Source organism: Hemitrygon akajei, chromosome 3 (genome assembly GCF_048418815.1).
Source record: "Hemitrygon akajei chromosome 3, sHemAka1.3, whole genome shotgun sequence".
In the NCBI taxonomy this organism is placed as follows: Eukaryota; Metazoa; Chordata; class Chondrichthyes; order Myliobatiformes; family Dasyatidae; genus Hemitrygon; species Hemitrygon akajei.
In genome coordinates this window covers 118,344,415-118,365,090 of record NC_133126.1, presented here as the reverse complement: position 1 = coordinate 118,365,090, position 20,676 = coordinate 118,344,415, and the positions used below count along the sequence as shown (strand labels likewise).

The following is a 20,676-nucleotide window of genomic DNA, read 5'->3' as shown; positions in this document are numbered from 1 at the left end:
AAATGAATTATCAGTGGTCATGAAAGGTGCTACATAATTGGAAATTTTTCCTTGTTTTCTATAACAATATTAATATGTTTGACCCACAAGATCTTGCTTTTCCACTTAGCTCATAAACTCCTAACACTTCCTTAATAGAAACTCTTCCCTCAACTTTCCAGTTCTGGTAGTTTGACACTGAAGGATCCTCTCCTTCCTTTCCAAGTATAGAGAAGAAAGCCAGTCAAAGAAAATAAGAGGGAACAACTTTGTCATCCCTGGTTCCAGTGGAGAGAGCCTCACACACCGGACAAGGCAAATTACTACCATGAGACTCCTGAGCAGAAAGTCTTGTGAAGAATAATGGACAGAACACAAAGCTTTATTTTAATCTTTTAAAAATATTTTTGTATTAGAATTGATGTGCTCCTAGCTCATTTAAGGATTGAGATTTAGTTTGAATCAAAATGTGACAGTTTTTAGATGCCTCCCAGAAAAATCCAAAATGTTAAGATTTGTTGAATTTAAAGGAATGTGAAATAAGTACAGTACTGTCCAAAAGTCTTAGGTGTATATATATATATATATATATAGAGCTAGGGTGCGGAAGACTTTTGCACAGTACTGTAGTAATATTATGGATATTATGGACTGCAAAAAAAAATAATTTCATGACAGTGGGAAGAGGGAAGAGAGAGGGGAATCATGGTTGGGAAAAGGAAAAGAGAGAGGTGAGGGAGTGGAAAGACCAGAGAGACATTCTGTAATGATCAATAAACCAATTGTTTGGAGTCAAACAATTTTGCCTGGTGTCTCACATCCCTGCCACTGTATTCCTTCTCTGCCACCTTTCCCACACTTCTCCAGTGGCACTCCACTCTTCATTCCCAACATCCTTTGCTCTTGCCCGATTTACAAACTCGCTTTCTACTCCATGTTGACAAATACAGTACTCTGCGATAGTCCAATGTACCCGAGGTACCCTAGCTATATACATAAGACTTAAACTTTTGCGCAGTACAGTAGTTGCATTCCTGTAGTAAACTATCTAATGTACCAGCATTAGAAAAATAGAGCAGAAATCAAGTTACTGAAAAAACTCTAAGGAAATTGAAGGCAATCTCTATATATGTAGATAGATACTAAATGATAAAATGGCAAATAGTTCACATAAAAAGATAGATTACATGAAAGATACATAAATATATAGAGTACCAAGCAACAGCCTTAGGCACGCTAAGTGATTACCTAGCTAGAGTGATTACATATATCAGCAGAGAGAATGATAAGTACACAACTATGTCAATATTAGCTTGATAGATGATAGTTGCAACCAGATAATAGATGACTGATACAGTGGAGAGCATTCTGACAGGCAGCATCACTGTCTGGTATGGGGGTGGGGTGGGGGGAGCTACTGCACAGGACTGAAAGAAGCTGCAGAGGATAGTAAGTTTAGTCAACTCCATCTTGGGTACTAGCCTACAAAGTGCCCAGGACATCTTCAAGGAGTGGTGTCTCAGAAAGGCAGCGTCCGTTATTAAGGACATCCAGCACCCAGGGCATGCCCCCTTTTCTCAGTATTACTGTCAGTAGGAAGTACAGAAGCCTGAAGGCACACACTCAGCAATTCAGGAACAGCTTCTTCCCCTCTGCCATCCAATTCCAAAATGGACATTGAACCCTTGGGCACTACCTCACTTCTTAATATATATTATCTCTGTTTTTGCACGATTTTTAATCTATTCAGTATACGTACATATACTGTAATTGATCTAATTATTTTTATTGGGTTTTTTTCTTCTTCTATACTATGTTGCATTGAACTGCTGCTGCTAAGTTAACAAATTTCAAGACAGAGGCCAGTGATAATAAACCTGATTCTGATTCTGATTCTGTGATAGCTGAAACCGGGTGATGGAGAAGGTAGGCGGGTGGGGAAGGGTGGGATGAAGTGAGAAGCTAGGAGGTATTAGGTGGCAAAAGTAAAGTTCTGAAGTAGAAGGAATCAGATGGGAGAGAGGAGTGGACCATGGGAGAAAGGGCACCATAAGGAGGCGATAGGTGGGTGAAGAGAAGAGAGGAGCTCCAGAATGGAAAAAGAGAGAAGGGCAAGGGGAGAGACATTACTAGAAGTTAGAGAAATCAATGTGATGTCCTTGCAATCAGGTTGGATGCTACTCAGGTGGAATATGAGGTGTTGCTCCATCCCCCTGAGAGTGGCCACATCTTGGCTGTAGAGTTGCCCATGGACCGACATGTCAAAATGAATGAGAGGTGGAATTAAAATGGTTGGCCTCTGGAAAATCCTACTGTTGTGGACAGAGCGAAGGTTCTTGACAAAATGGTCCTTCAATCGACGTCTGGTCTCACTGACGTAGAGGAGGCCGCACCAGGAGCACCAGATACAGTTGAAGACCACAACAGACTCGCAGGTGCAGTGCTGCCTCTCCCAGAAGCATTGTTTGGGGCCCTGAATGGTGGTGAGGAAGCTGAATTGTGCCACTGGCAGGGATGTTCCAGAAGGGGGATCAGTGGGGAGGGACGAATAGACAATGGAGCCGTGGACAGAGCAATCCCTATGGAAAGTGGAGAGGGGGTAAAGATGTCTTTAGTGTTTGGGTCCCACAGAAGATGGAAAATGATATGCTGGATGCGAAGACTCTTGGGGTGGAATGTAAGGATAAGGGGATTTAAGATTGATAAAATATGTTTTGGTTAAGGATCCCCTGTGTCAAAGACCAGAAATGGAGACTACACCACCATATCATGGCCAGCACAGTAGTGTAGTGGTTAGCACGTCACTTTACAGTGCCGATGACCTGGATTCAATTCCTGACGCTGCCTGTAAGGAGTTTATACGTTCTCCCTGTAACTGTGTGGGTTTCATCTGGGTGCTCTGGTTCCTTACCACAGTCCAAAAGTGTCGTGGTTAATTGGTCATTGTAAATTGTCCTGCGATTATATATAGACATCCGTTAGTCTTGAGAGACCATGGATTTGCACCATGGAAAGTTTCCAGGGCACAGTCCTGGGCAAGGTTGTATGGGAGACAGGCAGTTGCCCATGCTGCAAGTCTCCCCTCTCCACGCCACTGATGTGTCCAAGGGAAGGGCAAAGGGCTGATACGGTTTGGCACCGGTGTCATCACAGAGCAACGTGTGGTTAAGTGGCTTACTCAAGGACGCAACACTCTGCCTCAACTAAGGCTCGAACTAGTGACCTTCAGATCACTAGACCAATGCTTTTACCATGGCCACTCGCCAACAATCCTGTGATTAGACTAGTGTTAAATATTTGGGTTGTTGAGCAGTGTGGCTTGTTAGGCTGGAAGGACCTGTCCCGCACTTTATAGTACAAATCCGGATACAATTTGAAGTCATAACCAATGGCCTTCGCTGAAATAAGAGCTCTAACAGTGATATGAAGATCAAGTAGTCTGAGTGGATTGGGTAACGACATGGTCAAAGGATGAGCAGAGGCAGATATTTAAATAATTAATTTATAACACTCAGCAAAAACATCCCAATTAGAAAGAGATCTCTGAAGAGAAATGTAAAATAAACTATCTCAGGATGAAGATGAAAATATTATCAAAGACTAGAGCATATAAAAGTGATATAGGCTAGTGGTAAATCAGAGGACTGAGAACGTTACAAAAACAGTAATTTTTCAAGAACTAGGAACTTTACAACTTCAGGAAACTAGGAAATTATTGATAAGTTAAATCAATGCTTTTCATCAGTCATGGTGGAAGACTGCAAACATTTGCAAAGACATCTGGTTGGTAATTTCAAACAATATTTCTTAAGTTCCCTATCATGAGGGTCAAGTTATTGGATAAACAACTGGAACCAAAGGCAGACAACAAGTCAAGTTTTATGGCCCACACCAAACGGTTGTGTAGTAGATTACTGCAGTCATTGGTTCATGCTTTCAAAGCTCATTGAGTTCATGGGAGGCTCCAGCAGATTAAAAGCTGCAAGTGTGAATTCAGTGTTCAAGGAGGGAGGAAGACAAAAAGATGGTAACATCCGTTGCTGACAAGATGCTGGAATGTCTAATCAAGGAAGAAACAAATAATCATTTGGAGAAACTCAATGCAATTAGATCAACTCTATGCTTTTTTTAAAAAATCAATGATGAATCTTGTTTGGTAAACTTGCTCCTGGTCTTTGAGAATGCAACCTACAGATTTAATAGAGCACCGCCCAAGGATTCAAAATACATGTACGCATGCAGTACACAGCCCTGAAATTTATCTTCCACAGACAGCCACAAAACAAAGAACCATGGAACCTACACGTTCGAGGAAAAAAGATCAAACCCACCCTCCTCTCCATGTGCAGAAAAATTGCGCAAACAGCAACAAAAGAAAACACAGAATATAAAACACAAAATCAAAAGGCATATTTCAGTTCAGCTCAGTGTTCATAATCTGCAAGCTACCCCTATTCAAACGTCGCTGAAAAGCAGCAACAAAGCAAGGAGCAACCAGAACAAGAACACATCATAAACCTGAATTGGAGTCCACAATCCACAAACCACAGCAGTTAAACCTGCTCTGATACTGACACTGTCCGCTGACAGCATCAAGGCAGAGAGATTGATCATCCAAATGCAGAGCCCTTCCCTCGAGAGCAGGGAGAGAGTAGTACATTGGGATTTTTACAAGACGTTTGACAAGATGCCATCTAACAGTCTAGTGCACAACATAGTATAAGGGAAAGTGTCTTCACATAGATTGAACTTTGGGGTTTCTCACTGGAGACAGAATCAGAATAAAAGATCATTTTTCAGGAAGAACATAACTAGTGAATTGACCCAAGAATCTGTTATTGGCCCTCAATTACTTATTTGTGATCTATATCAATAACCAGGAGGAGGGAGCAGAGTGCAAGGTACCCAAGTTTGTTCTTGACAGCAAAATAAAGAGGAAGACATGTGACAATGAGGGTAATTGGATCTGCTGCAGTATATAGGTAAATAAAGAAGAGGATGAAAACTTGGCAACTGGGGTTTAATGTGGGAAAGTGTGAGGTAAGAAGAATTATATATATATATATATATATATAAAACCACAGAGAAATAGAGAGTGGGAGAGATTGCAGGGTGAAGTATAGTTGAGTTGAGGTGTTCTTATGCACGAATATGCTCGGATATTCAAATCACCAACACCGGCGCCCCCTGGGGTGTGTCCTCTCTCCACTGCTGTTCTCCCTCTACACCAATGACTGCACCTCCTCCAACCCCTATGTGAAGCTTTTGAAGTTTGCAGACGACACTACCGTCATCGGACTCATCCAGAATAGTGATGAGTCTGCATATCGACAGCAGGTGGACCAACTGGCGCTCTGGTGCAGTCGGAACAATCTGGAGCTGAATGCGCTCAAGACAAAGGAGATGATAGTGGATTTCAGGAGACATCCCTCCGCTATGTCTCCCCTCACAGTCCTCAGCAGCCCTGTGTCCACCGTGGAGAACTTCAGGTTCCTGGGAACCACCATCTCTCAGGATCTGAAGTGGGAGCAGAACATCAGCTCCATCCTGAAGAAAGCCCAGCAGCGGATGTATTTCCTGCGGCTCTTGAGGAAATACGGTCTGCCTCAGGAATTGCTGCTGCAATTCTACACTGCAGTCATTGAGTCTGTCCTGTGCACCTCCATCATTGTGTGGTTTGGAGCCGCCACCAAGCAGGATAGAACCAGACTACAGCGCACAGTGAGGACTGCCGAGCGCATCATTGGAGCCTCCCTGCCCTCTATTGTGGACCTGTACTCTTCCAGGTTGAAGAAGAGGGCGGGGAACATCATAAAGGACTCCTCCCATCCTGCGCACGGACTGTTTGATCTGCTTCCGTCTGGTAGGTGCTTCAGATCCCTCCAGACTAAGACTAATAGGCACTGAAGAAGTTTTTTCCCTACTGCGGTCACTTTGCTGAACAGTTAACTGCCGGTTAACTGTCGGCTAACTATTACTTGGATTGCACTACCTGTATGTATAATCTATATTTTCATTTATATTTATCATTATTATTGTTATGAGCAGAGAGACAACATCCGCCGGAAGTAAATTCCTTGTATGTGCATAAGTACTTGGCAATTAAAGTCTGATTCTGATTCTGAATTGCAGAAATTTAGCAGGCAGAAGTTGCAAATTATTAGGAAGGAACCTATCACATTTGCCTTTATTGCAAAAGGATTGGAGTTAACTAACAGAGAAGTACTGTTACAATTATGCAGGTTGTTAGTGAGACCACACCTAGAGTACTGATGCAGATTTAGTTCCCTTATTTCTGAAAGGATTAATGGCATTGGGGGGAGTCCAGAAGAGATTTGTTTTGCTAAGTTCTGGAAGAAGAGGGTTAACCTAACATGTGCAGCTGTAGAAATTAGATATCTATTCTTTAGAGTCAAGAAGAAAGAGGTGATCTAATTAAAACATCTAAGAACCTGATAGTGTATGGTTGGTAGATGTCAATATATTTCCATTCATGGATAAGTCTCCAATTAAAGGAAATAGTTACAAGATTAGGAGATGGTTATTTAAAATTGAGGTATATAGGAACTTCTGCAGAAGGTGGTGAATCTCTGGAACTCTCTACCCTGGAGGGATGTGGAGGCCGGACCATTAAGGGCAATTTAAGAGAAATAGATAAGTTACTGAAAGATCAGAATATGGAACTAGCACAAAAAAGGAGTTGAATTTTGAGGCAGATCAATTATGATCTTATTGAACGGCTGGGCAGATTTGAAGGGTGGAGTGACTACTCCTGCACTTGTACATTAAGCAACAGGTAAATGTAACCAGAAATAGTACTCAGAAACACTCTGAATGACGGTTCATCGTATTGTGGCGACCCACTTCCCAGAGCACTCGAACCGGCTCACATCGGCTCACAAATTGCATTGAGGCCAGTCCCGAAAAGGGCGCCAAGACTGCTTTACCAGCAAGGGGAAAAGCCCTTGCGCGGGGCGGGACCGTAAATATGTGCCCCCTACAGTATTCCTGCCCGGGAAGGGTAGGATCAGGAAGGCTTTAAAGCGAGGCCGCGAAGTTCGAATAAATCTCTTTTGCAACTGCAGCTCATCGACTACGTGTCGTTATTTCAGTGCTGCGTGTAGCACACCGCTATAAATGGTGACCCCCGATGGCCCAAACGATATTTGAGCCAAAGATGAACGACGCCACACCTGTTCATGCAGTTTCGTTAAAACTGCCAAGCTTCTGGACGCTGCGACCTCACCTATGGTTCCAGCAAGCAGAAGCCCAATTCCACGTTCGGCAGATAACCTCGGAGGACACACGTTACTACTACGTGGTGAGCTCCCTCGACCAGGAAACAGCGGCCCAGGTTGAGGATTTCATACAGTCTCCCCCAGCGGACAGCAAATACACAGAATTCAAAGCCTTGCTCATAAGGACTTTCGGACTCTCACAGCGTGAGCGAGCTGCCCGCTTACTGCACCTGGATGGTTTGGGAGACAGGCCACCGTCGGCTTTGATGAACAAGATGCTGTCCCTGGCCGGAGGACACAAGCCCTGCCTCATGTTTGAGCAGGCATTCCTAGAGCACCTGCCCGAGGACATACGCCTGCTGCTGTCCGACGCGGATTTCAGCGACCCCCTGAAGGTGGCAGCCCGGGCGGACTTGCTGTGGAACGCCAAGAAGGAGAGTGGGGTGTCCGTCGCACAGATCAACAGGCCACACTCCCAGCAGCAGACCAGACCCGGCCCGGCCGCAGAGCCCGCTAACCCCAGAGGCAGGGGTGGGGAGCCCAACGAACAATGGTGCTTCTATCACCAGCGGTGGGGCGCAGAAGCCCACTGCTGTAGCCCGTCCTGCAAGTTCCCAGGAAACGCCAGGGCCAGCCGCTGCTGATGGCTACGGCGGCTGGCCATCAGGATAGCCTCCTGTATGTGTGGGACAAGCAGTCGGGACGCCGCTTTTTGGTCGACACCGGAGCCGTGATCAGCGTCTTACCTCCGACGAGTTATGACACCCGCAACAGGGCACCGGGTCCCACCCTGAGGGCCGCGAACGGCAGCACGGTAAGGACCTACGGCACCCGTACGGTGCGGCTACAGTTCAGCTCCAGCCAGTTCACGTGGGACTTCACATTGGCCGCCGTAGCCCAACCGCTCCTGGGCACGGATTTTTTGTGCGCTCACAGCCTACTGGTCGACCTGCCAAGGAAGAGACTGGTCCACGCCGAGACCTTTCAAACGTTCTCCCTGGGTGAAGCCCAGTTGCCAGCCCCACAGCTAGACACCATCACCCTATCCGACAACGACCTCACCAGAGTCCTGGCGGATTTCCCATCGGTTCTGGCACTGCAGTTCATGACAGCCATGCCCAGACCCGGTACACCCGGTGCCAGGTACAGCACCACATCCCGACACAGGGACCACCCCTCCACGCCCGTGCTCGAAGGCTTCCCCCGGACAAGCTCCGACTGGCGAAGGAGGAGTTCAAGAGGATGGAGGAATTGGGGATCATACGGCGGTCTGACAGCCCATGGGCATCCCCCCTGCACATGGTGCCCAAAGCGACAGGGGGCTGGAGACCATGCGGCGACTACCGCAGGCTGAACGAGGCTACAACACCGGACCGCTACCCCCGTGCCGCACATACAGGATTTTGTAGCAAACCTGCACGGCGCACGGATCTTCTCCAAGGTGGACCTCGTCCGGGGATACCATCAAATCCCGATGCATCCGGATGACGACCCCAAAACGGCACTCATCACCCCTTTTGGTCTTTTCGAGTTCCTCCACATGCCGTTCGGCTTAAAGAATGCCGCACAGTCGTTTCAGCAGTTAATGGACGCGGTGGGACGCGACCTGGACTTCGCTTTCATCTATTTGGACGACATCCTCATAGCCAGCAGCAGTCATCAGGAGCATCTGTCCCACCTCCGTCAACTCTACGCCCGACTGTGAATATGGCCAGACAATCCACCCGGCCAAATGCCAGTTCGGGCTCGACACCATCGACTTCCTGGGCCACAGAATTACTAAAGACGGGACAACCCCTCTGCCTGCTAATGTAGATGCGGTCCGCCATTTCCCCCGACCCAACACAATCAAAGGCCTTCAGGAATTCGTGGGTATGGTAAATTTCTACCACCACTTCCTCCCTTTAGCTGCCCGAATCATGCACCCCCTGTTCGCCCTGATGTCGGGTCCGGGCAAGGACATTACCTGGGACGAGGAGTTCGCCGCTGCTTTCATTAAAACGAAAGAAGCCTTGGTAAATGCCGTGATGCTAGTGCACCCCAGAATGGACGTCCCTACCGCCCTCACAGTGGATGCATCTAACACGACAGTCGGTGGGGTACTGGAGCAACTCATCACGAGTCACTGGCAACCCCTGGCGTTTTTCAGCAAACACCTGCGACCACCTGAGCTCAAATACAGTGCTTTCGACCGGGAACTGTTGGCGCTATACCTGGCAATCCGGCATTTCAGGTACTTCTTGGAAGGTAGGCCCTTCACCGCGTTCACTGACCACAAACCGCTTACCTTTACATTCACGAAGGTGTCCGACCCCTGGTCGTCCCACCAGCAGCGACATCTGTCCTACATCTCTGGATACACGACGGATGTCCGGCATGTCTCGGGAAAGGACAATGTCGTGGCGGACGCCCTCTCTCACCCTAACATCCAAGCCCTGTCCCAGGGGGTAGACTATGAAGCGCTGGCGGAGGCGCAGCAGGCAGACGAGGAGATCCCCAGTTACAGAACCGCAGTCTCCGGTTTGCAGCTCCAGGACCTCCCCGTAGGCCCAGGTGAGAGGACCCTACTCTGTGATGTCACCACCAGCCAACCCCGCCCCGTCGTCCCGGCAGCCTGGTGGCGGCGCGTTTTCAACTCCATTCACAACTTAGCTCACCCCTCCACCAGGACAACCGTCCGGATGGTCTCCAACAGGTTCCTTTGGCACGGACTCCGCAAGCAGGTCAGTGAATGGGCCAGAACGTGCATGCACTGCCAAACAGCCAAGGTGCAGCGGCACACCAAAGCTCTGCCGCAGCAGTTCCACCCCACCCGCCGGCGTTTTGACCACATTCATGTGGATATCGTGGGCCTCCTGCCAGTGTCGCGCGGAGCGCGGCACCTTCTGACTATCGTGGACCAGTTCACCATATGGCCAGAGGCGATCCCGCTCACCGACACCACCTCCGAATCTTGCGCCTGGGCACTGATCATCACCTGGGTATCCCGCTTTGGTGTACCGGCCCACATTACCTCCGACAGAGGCGCCCAGTTCACCTCCAGCCTGTGGTCAACTATGGCCAGCCTTTTGGGGACACAGCTGCACCACACAACTGCCTACCACCCACAGTTGAACGGACTAGTGGAGCGTTTCCACCGTCACCTGAAGTTGGCTCTCATGGCCCGCCTCAAAGGGCCTAACTGGGTGGACGAGCTTCCCTGGGTCCTGCTCGGAATCCGCACGGCGCCCAAAGGAGATCTGCACACTTCGTCGGCCGAGTTGGTGTACGGCGCACCCCTGGTCGTCCCAGGGGAGTTCATACCAGCCCCAAGGGGGCAAGAGGAAGAACCCGCAGCGGTCCTGGGCAGACTATACATGATGCTCGGTAACCTGGCCCCCATACCCACTTCGCAGCATGGGCAGAACCCGATCTGCGTACCCAAAGACCTGCTAAACTGTAAGTTCGTTTTTGTACGACGGGGCGGACATCAGGCACCGCTACAGCGGCCCTACGAGGGGCTGTTTACGGTGATCAGAAACAACGGGTCCACATTCGTGCTGGACATTGGGGGGAGAGTGGAGTTTTTCATGGTGGACCGACTCAAACCGGCCCGTGTGGACGTGGCGCAGCCGGTCGAGATTCCGGCACCGCGGCGCAGAGGCAGACCTCCCAAACAGAGTCCGACCCAGACTGTGGACATTGGGGGGGTGTATCGCCGGTTCTGAGGGGGGATTATGTGGCGACCCACTTCCCAGTGCACTCGAACCGGCTCACAAATCGGCCCGCGCCGGCATTGAAGCCAGTCCCAAAAAGGGCGCCAAGTCTGCCTCACCAGCAAGGGGAAAAGCCCGCACGCAGGACGGGACTGTGAATATGCGCCCCCTACAGCATCAGCATTCCCGCTCGGGGAGGGCGGGATCAGGAAGGCTTTAAAGCGAAGCCGCGAAGTTCGAATAAATCTCTTTTTGCAACTGCAGCTCATCGACTACATGTCGTTATTTCAGCGCTGCGTGTAGCACACTGCTACAGTATCTTGTATGGAAGGGTCTATCACGATTCTGGGTGTAGAGGGCCATGTAATGAATGAGTAAGCTATAAGTTGATCTAAAATCATGCCCAGTGTCTTTAACTTATTGTTCCAGATCACTCACTCATTCCTACTGAACATCTCACATTTAGGCCAGTATTATCAAGTTCCTGGAACTTTTTTTTGTCAGTGAAGTTAGAACATAAATATGGATCACAGGAAAATAAAGGCACAAGAGCCCACAGATGCTGGAATCTGGACAACAAACAATCTGCTGAAGGGACTCAGCAAGATGAGCAACATCTCTTGGGGAAAGGAATTGTCTGTTTCAGGTCAAGACTCTACAAAAAGGCTGGTGCAAGACGTCAACCCAAGGTGTTAATAATTCCTTTCAACCAGCAGGCCCCACACCCATACCACTCAGTTGCTGCTTAACAGGCTGAGTTGTTCCAATAGACAGAGAAATCAGTCTGCCTGAAGCTGTGTAACATGGGCACCCTTTAACTGATATCTTGTCACTGATGCTGTTCGTGACAGTGAAAACCTATGACAGCTCATAGGTTGTACCACTGGCTGCCAGTTTCTGATGGGATAAGTTCAGAGAGTTTTGCTGTGTATGGGATAATATTGGTTTACATCTGGTTCTGGGAAGTTTCTGAATCATGGCCAGAATTGTTTGGGCCATGATTATTACTCATTATCCAATGAGTAATAATCAATCCAGAAATATGAGCAAAATCATTTTTATGAAGTCATGGAGTCATCCAGTTCAGAAACAAGCCCTTGTATATCAAGCAGCTGTTTTCACCAATCCTACCCATGCCCATTTTATTCTGCCCAAAGTCCCATCTACTTCCCTAGATTTGACCACTCACCGACACACTGGCCAACTAACTTACCAACCTGTAAATTCTTTACATATGGGTGGAAACAGGGGCACCCAGAGGAAATCCACAGAGTCACAGGGAGAACCATGTAATCTCCCAACAGACGGGCTTAGACCTGGGTTTCTGGAGCTGTCAGATAGCAGTTCTACAAATCTGTAACTAACTTGCTTTTACTCTCTGCATAGACCCAACCTAATCTAAGTATTTTGAACATTGCAGTTTTCAATCCACTCGCATCAGCACAGACCTGTTTTTCACTGCTTTGCCCCACCCGTGTTTCTTTTCTCTTTCTTGCATGTAAAGAATTTAAAATTAAAAAATTTGTCCATTTTCTAGGCAAAACTATTTATTGACAACAATGAGTTGGAGGTGGTATTCTATTGGACAATAATCAAAGTCGATTCCACAAGACCATGAAACATAGGCCATTCTGTCTATTGAGTCTATTCTGCAAATCCTTCATGACTGATTTGTAGTCCCTCTCAATCCCTTTGTCCCGCCTTCTCAATATAACCATTTTGCTCTTACTGATCAAGAACTTATCAACCTCTGCCTTAAAAGTACCCACTGATTTGGCCTACATAGCATCTGTGGCAACGAATTCCACAAATTTGCCACTCTCTACCTGAAGAGGTGGCTTGCTATAAAGAGACATCCCTCTATTCTCAGGCTGCCTTACGATAGAAAACTTCTCCATATCCACTCCACCTGAGCCTTTCAATATTTGGTAGTTTTCAATGCGATCCCCGTTCATTCTTCTAAGTGATTGCAGGTCCAGAGCCATCAAATGTTCCTCGTATATTAACCCTTTCATTCTAGGGATCATTCTTGTGAATTAATTTATGAATCTGCATGTATTTAAACAAAGTCATTGTGAAGTAAATTGAAACTAAAGCAACTTCTCTCAACTAATGCAGAATGAATTCCCAGAAATATTGCAGTGAATGGAGGGTAATTAATTCAAAACATAAAATCAATCTCAGTTGTACAGAGTAGTGTGGGTATTAAACTTGATAGACAAGAGAATTACCCAATGACGTTTATACTGCCCGGCTAAAGTGTGGGCACTACATGCAGGCATTTCCCGGTCAACTGACTTTTAGACCATAATACATAGGAGCAGAATTAGGCCATTTGGCCCATCAAGTCTGCTCCGCCATTTCATCATGGCTGATCCATTTTTCCTCTCAGCCCCAGTCTCCTGGTTTCTCCACATATCCCTTCATGCCCTGACCAATCAAGAATCTATCAATCTCTGCCTTAAATATACATAAAGAACTGACCCCCACAGCTGTCTGTGGCAACAAATTCCACAGGTTCACCTGTCTCCGGCTAAAGAAATTCCTCCTCATCTCCATTCTAAAAGGACACCCCTCTATTCTGAGGCTAGGTCCTCTGGTATTAGACTTCCCCACCACAGAAAAACATCCTCTCCACATCCACTCTATCAAGGCCTTTCACCATTCCATATGTTTCAATGAGGTCACCCCTCATTCTTCTGAATTCCAGAGAATACAGGCCCAGAGCCATCAAATGCTCTTCATATGAAAAGCTGGCTGTTCAAACCTGGAATCATTTTCATGAATCTCCTTTGAACCCGCTCCAGAGTGAGCATGTCCCTTTTAAGACAAGGAGCCCAAGACTGCTCACAGTCCTCCAAGTGAAGCCTAACCAATGCTTTATAAAGTCTCAACCTTACATCCTTGCTTTTAGACCATAAGGTCCAGGTATTGTTCACCGTGGTCAGAGGTGGAGACCTGCGCAAGGAAGATATTAAAGTGCCACAGGGGTGCACCATCCCCAGCAGCACTATCTTCGCCATGATGAGGTAAATCCCGGTGGCAAAGGTGAACCCAGGACAACTGGTAGACCATAAGACCATAAGATATAGGAGCAGAATTTGGTCATCTGGCCCATCGAGTCTGCTCCACAATTCAATCATGGATAATCCTTTTTTTTTCTCCTCCTCAACCCCAGTTCCCGGTCTTCTCCCCATAACCTTTGATACCATGTCCAATCAAGAATCTATCACCCTCTGCCTTAAATACACCCAATGACCTGGTCTCCACAGCTGCATGTGACAATAAATTCCCCAAATTCACCACCCTTTGGCTAAAGAAATTTCTCCGCATCTCTGTTTTGAAAGGGCGCCCTCTATCCTGAGGCTGTGTCCTCTTGTCCTAGACTCTCCCCCCATGGGAAACATCCTTTCCACATCTACGCTGTCTAGGCCTTTCAATATTCAAAAGGTTTCAATGAGATTCCTCCCTCATCCTTCTGAATTCCAGCAAGTACAGACCCAGAACCATCAAACATTCCTCGTATGATAACCCTTTCATTCCTGGAATCATCCTTGTGAACCTCCTCTGGAACCTCTCCAATGCCAGCACATCTTTTCTAAGATGACGGGCCCAAAGCTGTTCACAATACTCAAGGAGGCCTCACCAGTGCCTCATAAAGCCTCAGCATCACATCCTTGCTCTTGTATTCTAAACCTCGTGAAATGAATGCTAATATGGAATATGCCTTTCTCACCACCAACTCAACATGGAAGTTAACCTTCAATGTATTCTGCACAAGGACTCCCAAGTCCCTCTGAATCTCAGGTTCCTCGATTTTCTCCCCGTTTAGAAAAAAGTCCGCACATTTATTTCTACTACCAAAGTGCATGACCATGCATTTTCAAACATTATATTTCATTTGCCACTTTCATGCCCATTCTCCTAATCTGTCTAAGTGGTCCCAACACCACCGATCCCTGCAGAGCACCACTAGTTACTGGTAGCCAACCAGAAAAGGATCCTTTTATTCCCATTCACTGCCTCCTACCAATCAGCCAAAGCTTTAACCATATTAGTAACATTCCTGTAAAACGATAGGCTCTTAACTTGGTAAGCAGACTCATGTGTGGCACGTTGTCAAAGGCCTTCTGAAAGTGCAAATATACAACATCCACTGCATCCCCTTTATCTATCCTACTTGTAATCTCTTCAAAGAATTCCAAAAGGTTAGTCGGGCAGGAATGCAGGAAACCATGCAGACTTTGTACTATCTTGTCCTGTGTCACCAAGTACTCCATCACCTCATCCTTAACAATTCACTCCAACATCCTCCCAACCACTAAGGTCAGGCTAACTGGTCTATAATTTCTTTTCTGCTGCCTTCCTCCTTTCTTAAAGAGTGGAGTGACATTTGTAATTTTCCAGTTCTCTGGCACTTGGCAGAGTCCAATGATTTTTGAACGATCATTTCTAATGCCACCACAATGCTACCTCTTTCAGAACCCTAGGGTGCAGTTCATTTGGTCCAAGTGACTTATGTACCTTTAGGTCTTTCAGCTTTTTGAACACCTTCTCTCTTGTAACAGTAACTGCACCCACTTCTCTTCCTTCACACACTGCAACATCAGGCATGCTGCTAGAGTCTTTCACAGGAAAGTCTGAGGCAAAATACTCACTTAATTCATCAGCCATCTCCTAGTCCCCCATTATTACTTCTCCTGCCTTATTTTCTAATGGTCCTATATCCACTCTCATTTCTCTTTTATTTTTAACATACTTGAAAAACCTTTTACTATCCACTTTGATATTATTTGTTAGCTTGATTTTATATTTCATCTTTTCCTTTCTAGTGATTTTTTTTTAGTTGCTCTCTGTAGGTTTTTAAAAAGTTTTCAATCCTCTATCTTCCCACTAATTTTTGCTTTGATGTATGCCCTTTCTTTTGCCTTTACAATGCTCTGACTTCCCTGTCAGCCACGGTTGTACTATTTTACCATTTGAGTACTTCTTCAATTTTGGAATACACATGTCCTGTACCTTCCTCATTTTTACCAGAAATGCACACCATTGCTGCTCTGTTGTCATCCCTGCTAGCAGCTCCTTCCAATTTACTTTGGCCAACTCCTCTCTCATACCACTGTAATTTCCCTTACTCCACTGAAATACTGCTACATCAGACTTTACTTTCTCCCTATCAAATTTCAAGTTGAACACAATCATATTGTGATCACAGGTTCCTTTTACCCTAAACTCCTTAATGGCCTCTGGTTCATTACATAACACCCAATCCAGTATAGTTCATCCCCTCGTAGGCTCAATGATAAACTCTAAAAAGCTATCTCTTAGGCATTCAACATACTCACTCTCTTGAGATCCATTACCAACCTGATTTTTCTAATCAACCTGCATGTTAAAATCTCCCATGACTACCCCCCCATAACATTGCCCTTTTGACATGCTTTTTCTACTTCCTGTTATAATCTGTGGTCCACCTCCCAGCCACTGTTGGGGGGGCCTGTATATAATTGTCATCAATGTCCTCTTACCCTTGCAGTTTCTTAACTTAACCCACAAGATTCAACATTGTCCGATCCTATGTCACAACTTTCTACTGATTTGATGCCATTCTTTACCAGTAGAGCCACACCACCCACTCTGTCTACATTCCTATCCCTCCGGTATAACGTGTAACCTTGGACATTCATCTCCCAACTACAACCATCCTTCAGCCACGATTCAGTGATGGCCACAACATCATACCTGGCAATCTGTAATAGTGCAACAAGATCATCCACCTTATTTCTTCTACTCTGCGCATTGAGATACAACACCTTGAGTACCCTTATTTGCTATCCTTTCTGATTCTGCATCCCTAATGATTTGATATTCAGTCTGTTGGCTGCAACTGAGTCCCATCACCTGCCTGCCCTTCCTGACAGTCTGACTGCACGCTATCTTTACTTCTTTACCATCCGTCCTATCCTGAGTCCCTTCACTCTGGTTCCCACCCCTCTGCCAAATTAGTTTAAACCCTCCCCAACAGCTCTAACAAACTTGCCCGCAAGAATATTGGTGCCCCTTGGGTTCAGGTGCAACCCGTCACCTCTATATTCTATATTCACCTTTATATTCTAGACCTCTTGAAATGAATGCTACCATCCTGTTTGCCTTCCTCACCACACACCAGCTCCGATTTTGCTGCGATTTCTGACTACAGATTTCCACCATGACAACAGTGACTATATTTCAGAAGTACTGTAATCTTTATCTGTGAAGTAATTTTAGGTAGCCAGTGGCCATGTAAGGTGCCTTACAAATGTATGCCTTTCTTTTACTTGGATTGACCAAAAGCACGGATATTAACAGGACAAGTCCTTACACTGGCAGACACAGAGAAGGAGAGTGATTCTGGATTATCAGTAGCTATGTAGCAGGTGCCACCTTGGAAATAAATCCCCTTCATAAATCTTGAATTTCCTACTAGCTGCTCAGAACTGATGCCATACCCTTGATTATGTAGAATAATCTGCACACTTCCCATATTAAAGAGGAGAGGTTCTATCAGTGTGATTTACACCCTCTACAGTACAAATATTATTTTGCTTAATATCAGTGAGCATTTGTATCATACAAGATAATTACAATATAATTTGAAAAAGCACTGCAAAATCATGTTTGAAATTTGTTTCCAGTTTGAAGGTTAATTATTATGCTCCCCCGAACTTCTTTCAACTTTCAGTTTCATCTTAGTGACCAAAAGATATTTGGTTTTCTCTCACACTGATTTTACATTCCAGCTCAGAGACCCAGAAGAAGTGTGCATCTGCACCCAAGGGTAAGCTAGCCTCTTACCCACATGTACTTACCTCTCCCTGATGTTGAAGCCAGAAATACTGACGTGAACATGATGTGTCCTATTACATATAGAAACCATTCCGATTCGAGTTCTTTCCTTTTGGTCTGCATTTTTTACTTGACCTCCCTTTCTCTCTTTAACTCGACTTTGTTTCCGACATTCGATGCTTAAGTTATATCCTGATCTCTCCTCTCTCCCGGACTTCTGTTAGTCAAGCCTTGGCAAGTCATTCTACGTGTTCTTCATAGCTACATGCAGCAATAAACACTGGTGCTGTGGGAGGATGTTATTGCAGAAGCCTCCAGGGAACAAAACGTATTCTTCTCGTTACAGTAGGACACAGCATGATGTCATAAGTAATTAACCCACAATTATATTATGTGACTGGCAGAAGATTAAAGTTACATTTGGCACTCTGCATCATGTAAAGTGTCTTCAATATGTTCAGGCCACCTCAAAGTGTTTCACAAAAAAAATATAAATTGCAGTTACAGTCACAAAATAGAGAAAACTAATCTTTCATTTTGGATGTAACTTTGAAAAGATACTGAAATTAGCAACGGTATAAAAAGTACTCTGGACAGGAACTTCAAGGTCCAACTCCCAATAGGTGTGGTGCAGTAGAACCACAAACCTCTGATGCAGTTTTTAATAGTTACAGAAATATGAAACACGGAAGAAGTCTCACCAAGAGAGGACGTCATGTGTTGCCTTAACGCTCTGCAAACACAGCAGCTAACAAGAGTAAGTAACCCACACCCCAGAAAATGCAGCTCTCGCCATTGGCCCTGTGTCCCTATCTGCAAGGGTCCAATGGCCCTGCAGACCTACTGCATCCAGTTGGGAGCGGTCACAGAAGGAGAAGGAGAAGGAGACTCCAAAAACATCCTTTTTCTTATCGATGGTGTAACCTGGCATGTGAGTGCCAAAATAAAGACAGTGGATTTGTAATAAAGACTGACAAAAAGAAAGTCTACAATACATGAAGGATTCTCTTTGCTGTGCTGTATTTCACTACATCCTTCAATAAATTCAAAAGCAGGTGAGTGTTCAATCTTCATTCTAAATATTCATAGTATGCACATTACATAGGCAAAACTCTTGAAACGCCATGCAGTTTTGAGGCCGTGAATCCTGCTCAGAGCAATGGTGGTCTGCACAGCTGTAGAAAAAAATTAGAGGGAACATTGATCCCCACCGTCACTGAAGCCAATTTTAAGCCACTTCTGCTCACTCCTTATGGTGCTTGGTGCTTGTGACAGCACTGGGTATTGCAAAATCTCTGGGACCAGACGACAGCCCTGCTTTAGCACAGAAGTCTAGCAATGCCTCCAACCACGCTGTTCCAATACAGGCACGACCTGACAACGGGGGAAATTGTCAATAAAGACTAGGACAGATTCATTTCAGATAATTGCCACTCAGTCAGTTTCAATAACCGGCAAAGTTGCTGTTTAATATCCCAGTTCCAACCTCCTCATTGTCTGGTCTCACTGTGTGTTCAGTACCCTAGAGGTTCATGATTCTGAAGCAATGTGGCTTCCTTAGACTCCCACCTTTCTCTGTGACCAGACCTGTAGCTCAAGACTCTGAAACCTACATGATCTATTGATTTCCCATTGAAGGAGACCTCAGCTGTGGTAATGAGTCTGGGGGCTTCTTCTGAGTATGCATCTCAGAGTCATGTCATAAGAGCAGAAGAAAAAAGGCCCAAGAATAGACCAGGTGATTCCTCAAGTCTACCTTACTGTTCAATGCAATCTTGGCTGATCTACCCCAGGTCTCACCTCCTCTTGTGTGCCAGTATCACAAAGCCCTTGATTCACTGATCCTTCAAAATGTATCTACATCCTTTTAGGTAACTTCTCTGATCAAGATTCCACAACCATCTGCGGTGAAGTATTCAAGTGATTCTTTATCCTCTGTGAAAAATTCCTACATATCTCAGTTGTAAATGACTGATCCCTAATCTTGTAACAAAACTCCAAAGAATATAGGTCCAATTTAGCCACTGGTGGTAGGACAACCCCTCTCATACCAAGAATTAGCTGAGTAAATTTCCACTGACCTGTTTGAATGAAACTATCCTATATTTTACATACAATTTCAAGCAGATTCCTTAAAGTTGTTAGAGTCAGGGGAGGGGGGTGGAGAGGGGATAAGCTGCCCGCTAACAATTAAATGCTCCTATTGGCGTGCACCTCAAATGGCCTCTGACAGCGAATTCCAGCTCCTGACCTTCAAATGTGGATTTGCTACTGAGCCTAGCAGAATCATTTTCTACTGACTGGAGAAGAGGCAAAGGCAGGTTACTGGTGCCTTAAAACCAGTCACTCTATATAGATAGGGCTCAGTAACCGTGGTTGGCAGCTCATCCAGGAGAAGGAAAACTGATCTCAAACATCTGCTGCCTTGTGGCTATACTCACTCATCAGGAAGGCAACGGGTGTAAACCCCAAGGGGAAAATCTGGAGCTGGAGACCCTAAGGCAGTCCTATATTGAGTTCTATAGTGATTGGAAAGACCTGCGTCGCTGCTGGTGCTAAACCATATTGATCTCTGCCCAAACAAGAGAAAATCTGCAGATGCTGGAAATCCGAGCAACACACACAAAATGCTGGAGGAACTCAGCAGGCCAGGCAGCATCCATGGAAAAGAGTACAGTCGACATTTCGGTCCAAAAGCTTTCAGCAGGGCCATTCCTTTGGGTTCATTGGCTGCGTGGAACGAGGGAGCCTGTGACATGGGCAACAACTTGCTTTCCATGCTGCACTGCCCTGGCTTCCATACTGGCCAGGATGCTATGCCCATGGTCAACCTTGATCAATAAAGGGCCTCTGATCTCCAAGCACCTGGCTCTCCTTCAGTTGTTGGTTTTACAGTGTTAACCACATTTATGTGATTCTCTCATCACCAATATTGCAAA

General features: G+C 45.9%; 1 protein-coding gene across 3 annotated transcripts in view; it reads right to left on the bottom strand.

The window, feature by feature from the left end:
- Positions 1-17,986, bottom strand: part of LOC140723612 (interleukin-20 receptor subunit beta-like) — an 81,070-nt gene extending 63,084 nt beyond the window's left edge. For all 3 annotated transcript variants that reach the window (XM_073038187.1, XM_073038193.1, XM_073038200.1), the window contains exon 1: positions 17,761-17,986. In XM_073038187.1, the coding sequence (XP_072894288.1) occupies positions 17,761-17,860 (100 nt within the window). In that variant the 5' untranslated portion in view covers positions 17,861-17,986. The remainder of the gene's footprint in view (positions 1-17,760) is intronic.
- Positions 17,987-20,676: the final 2,690 nt, after the last annotated feature.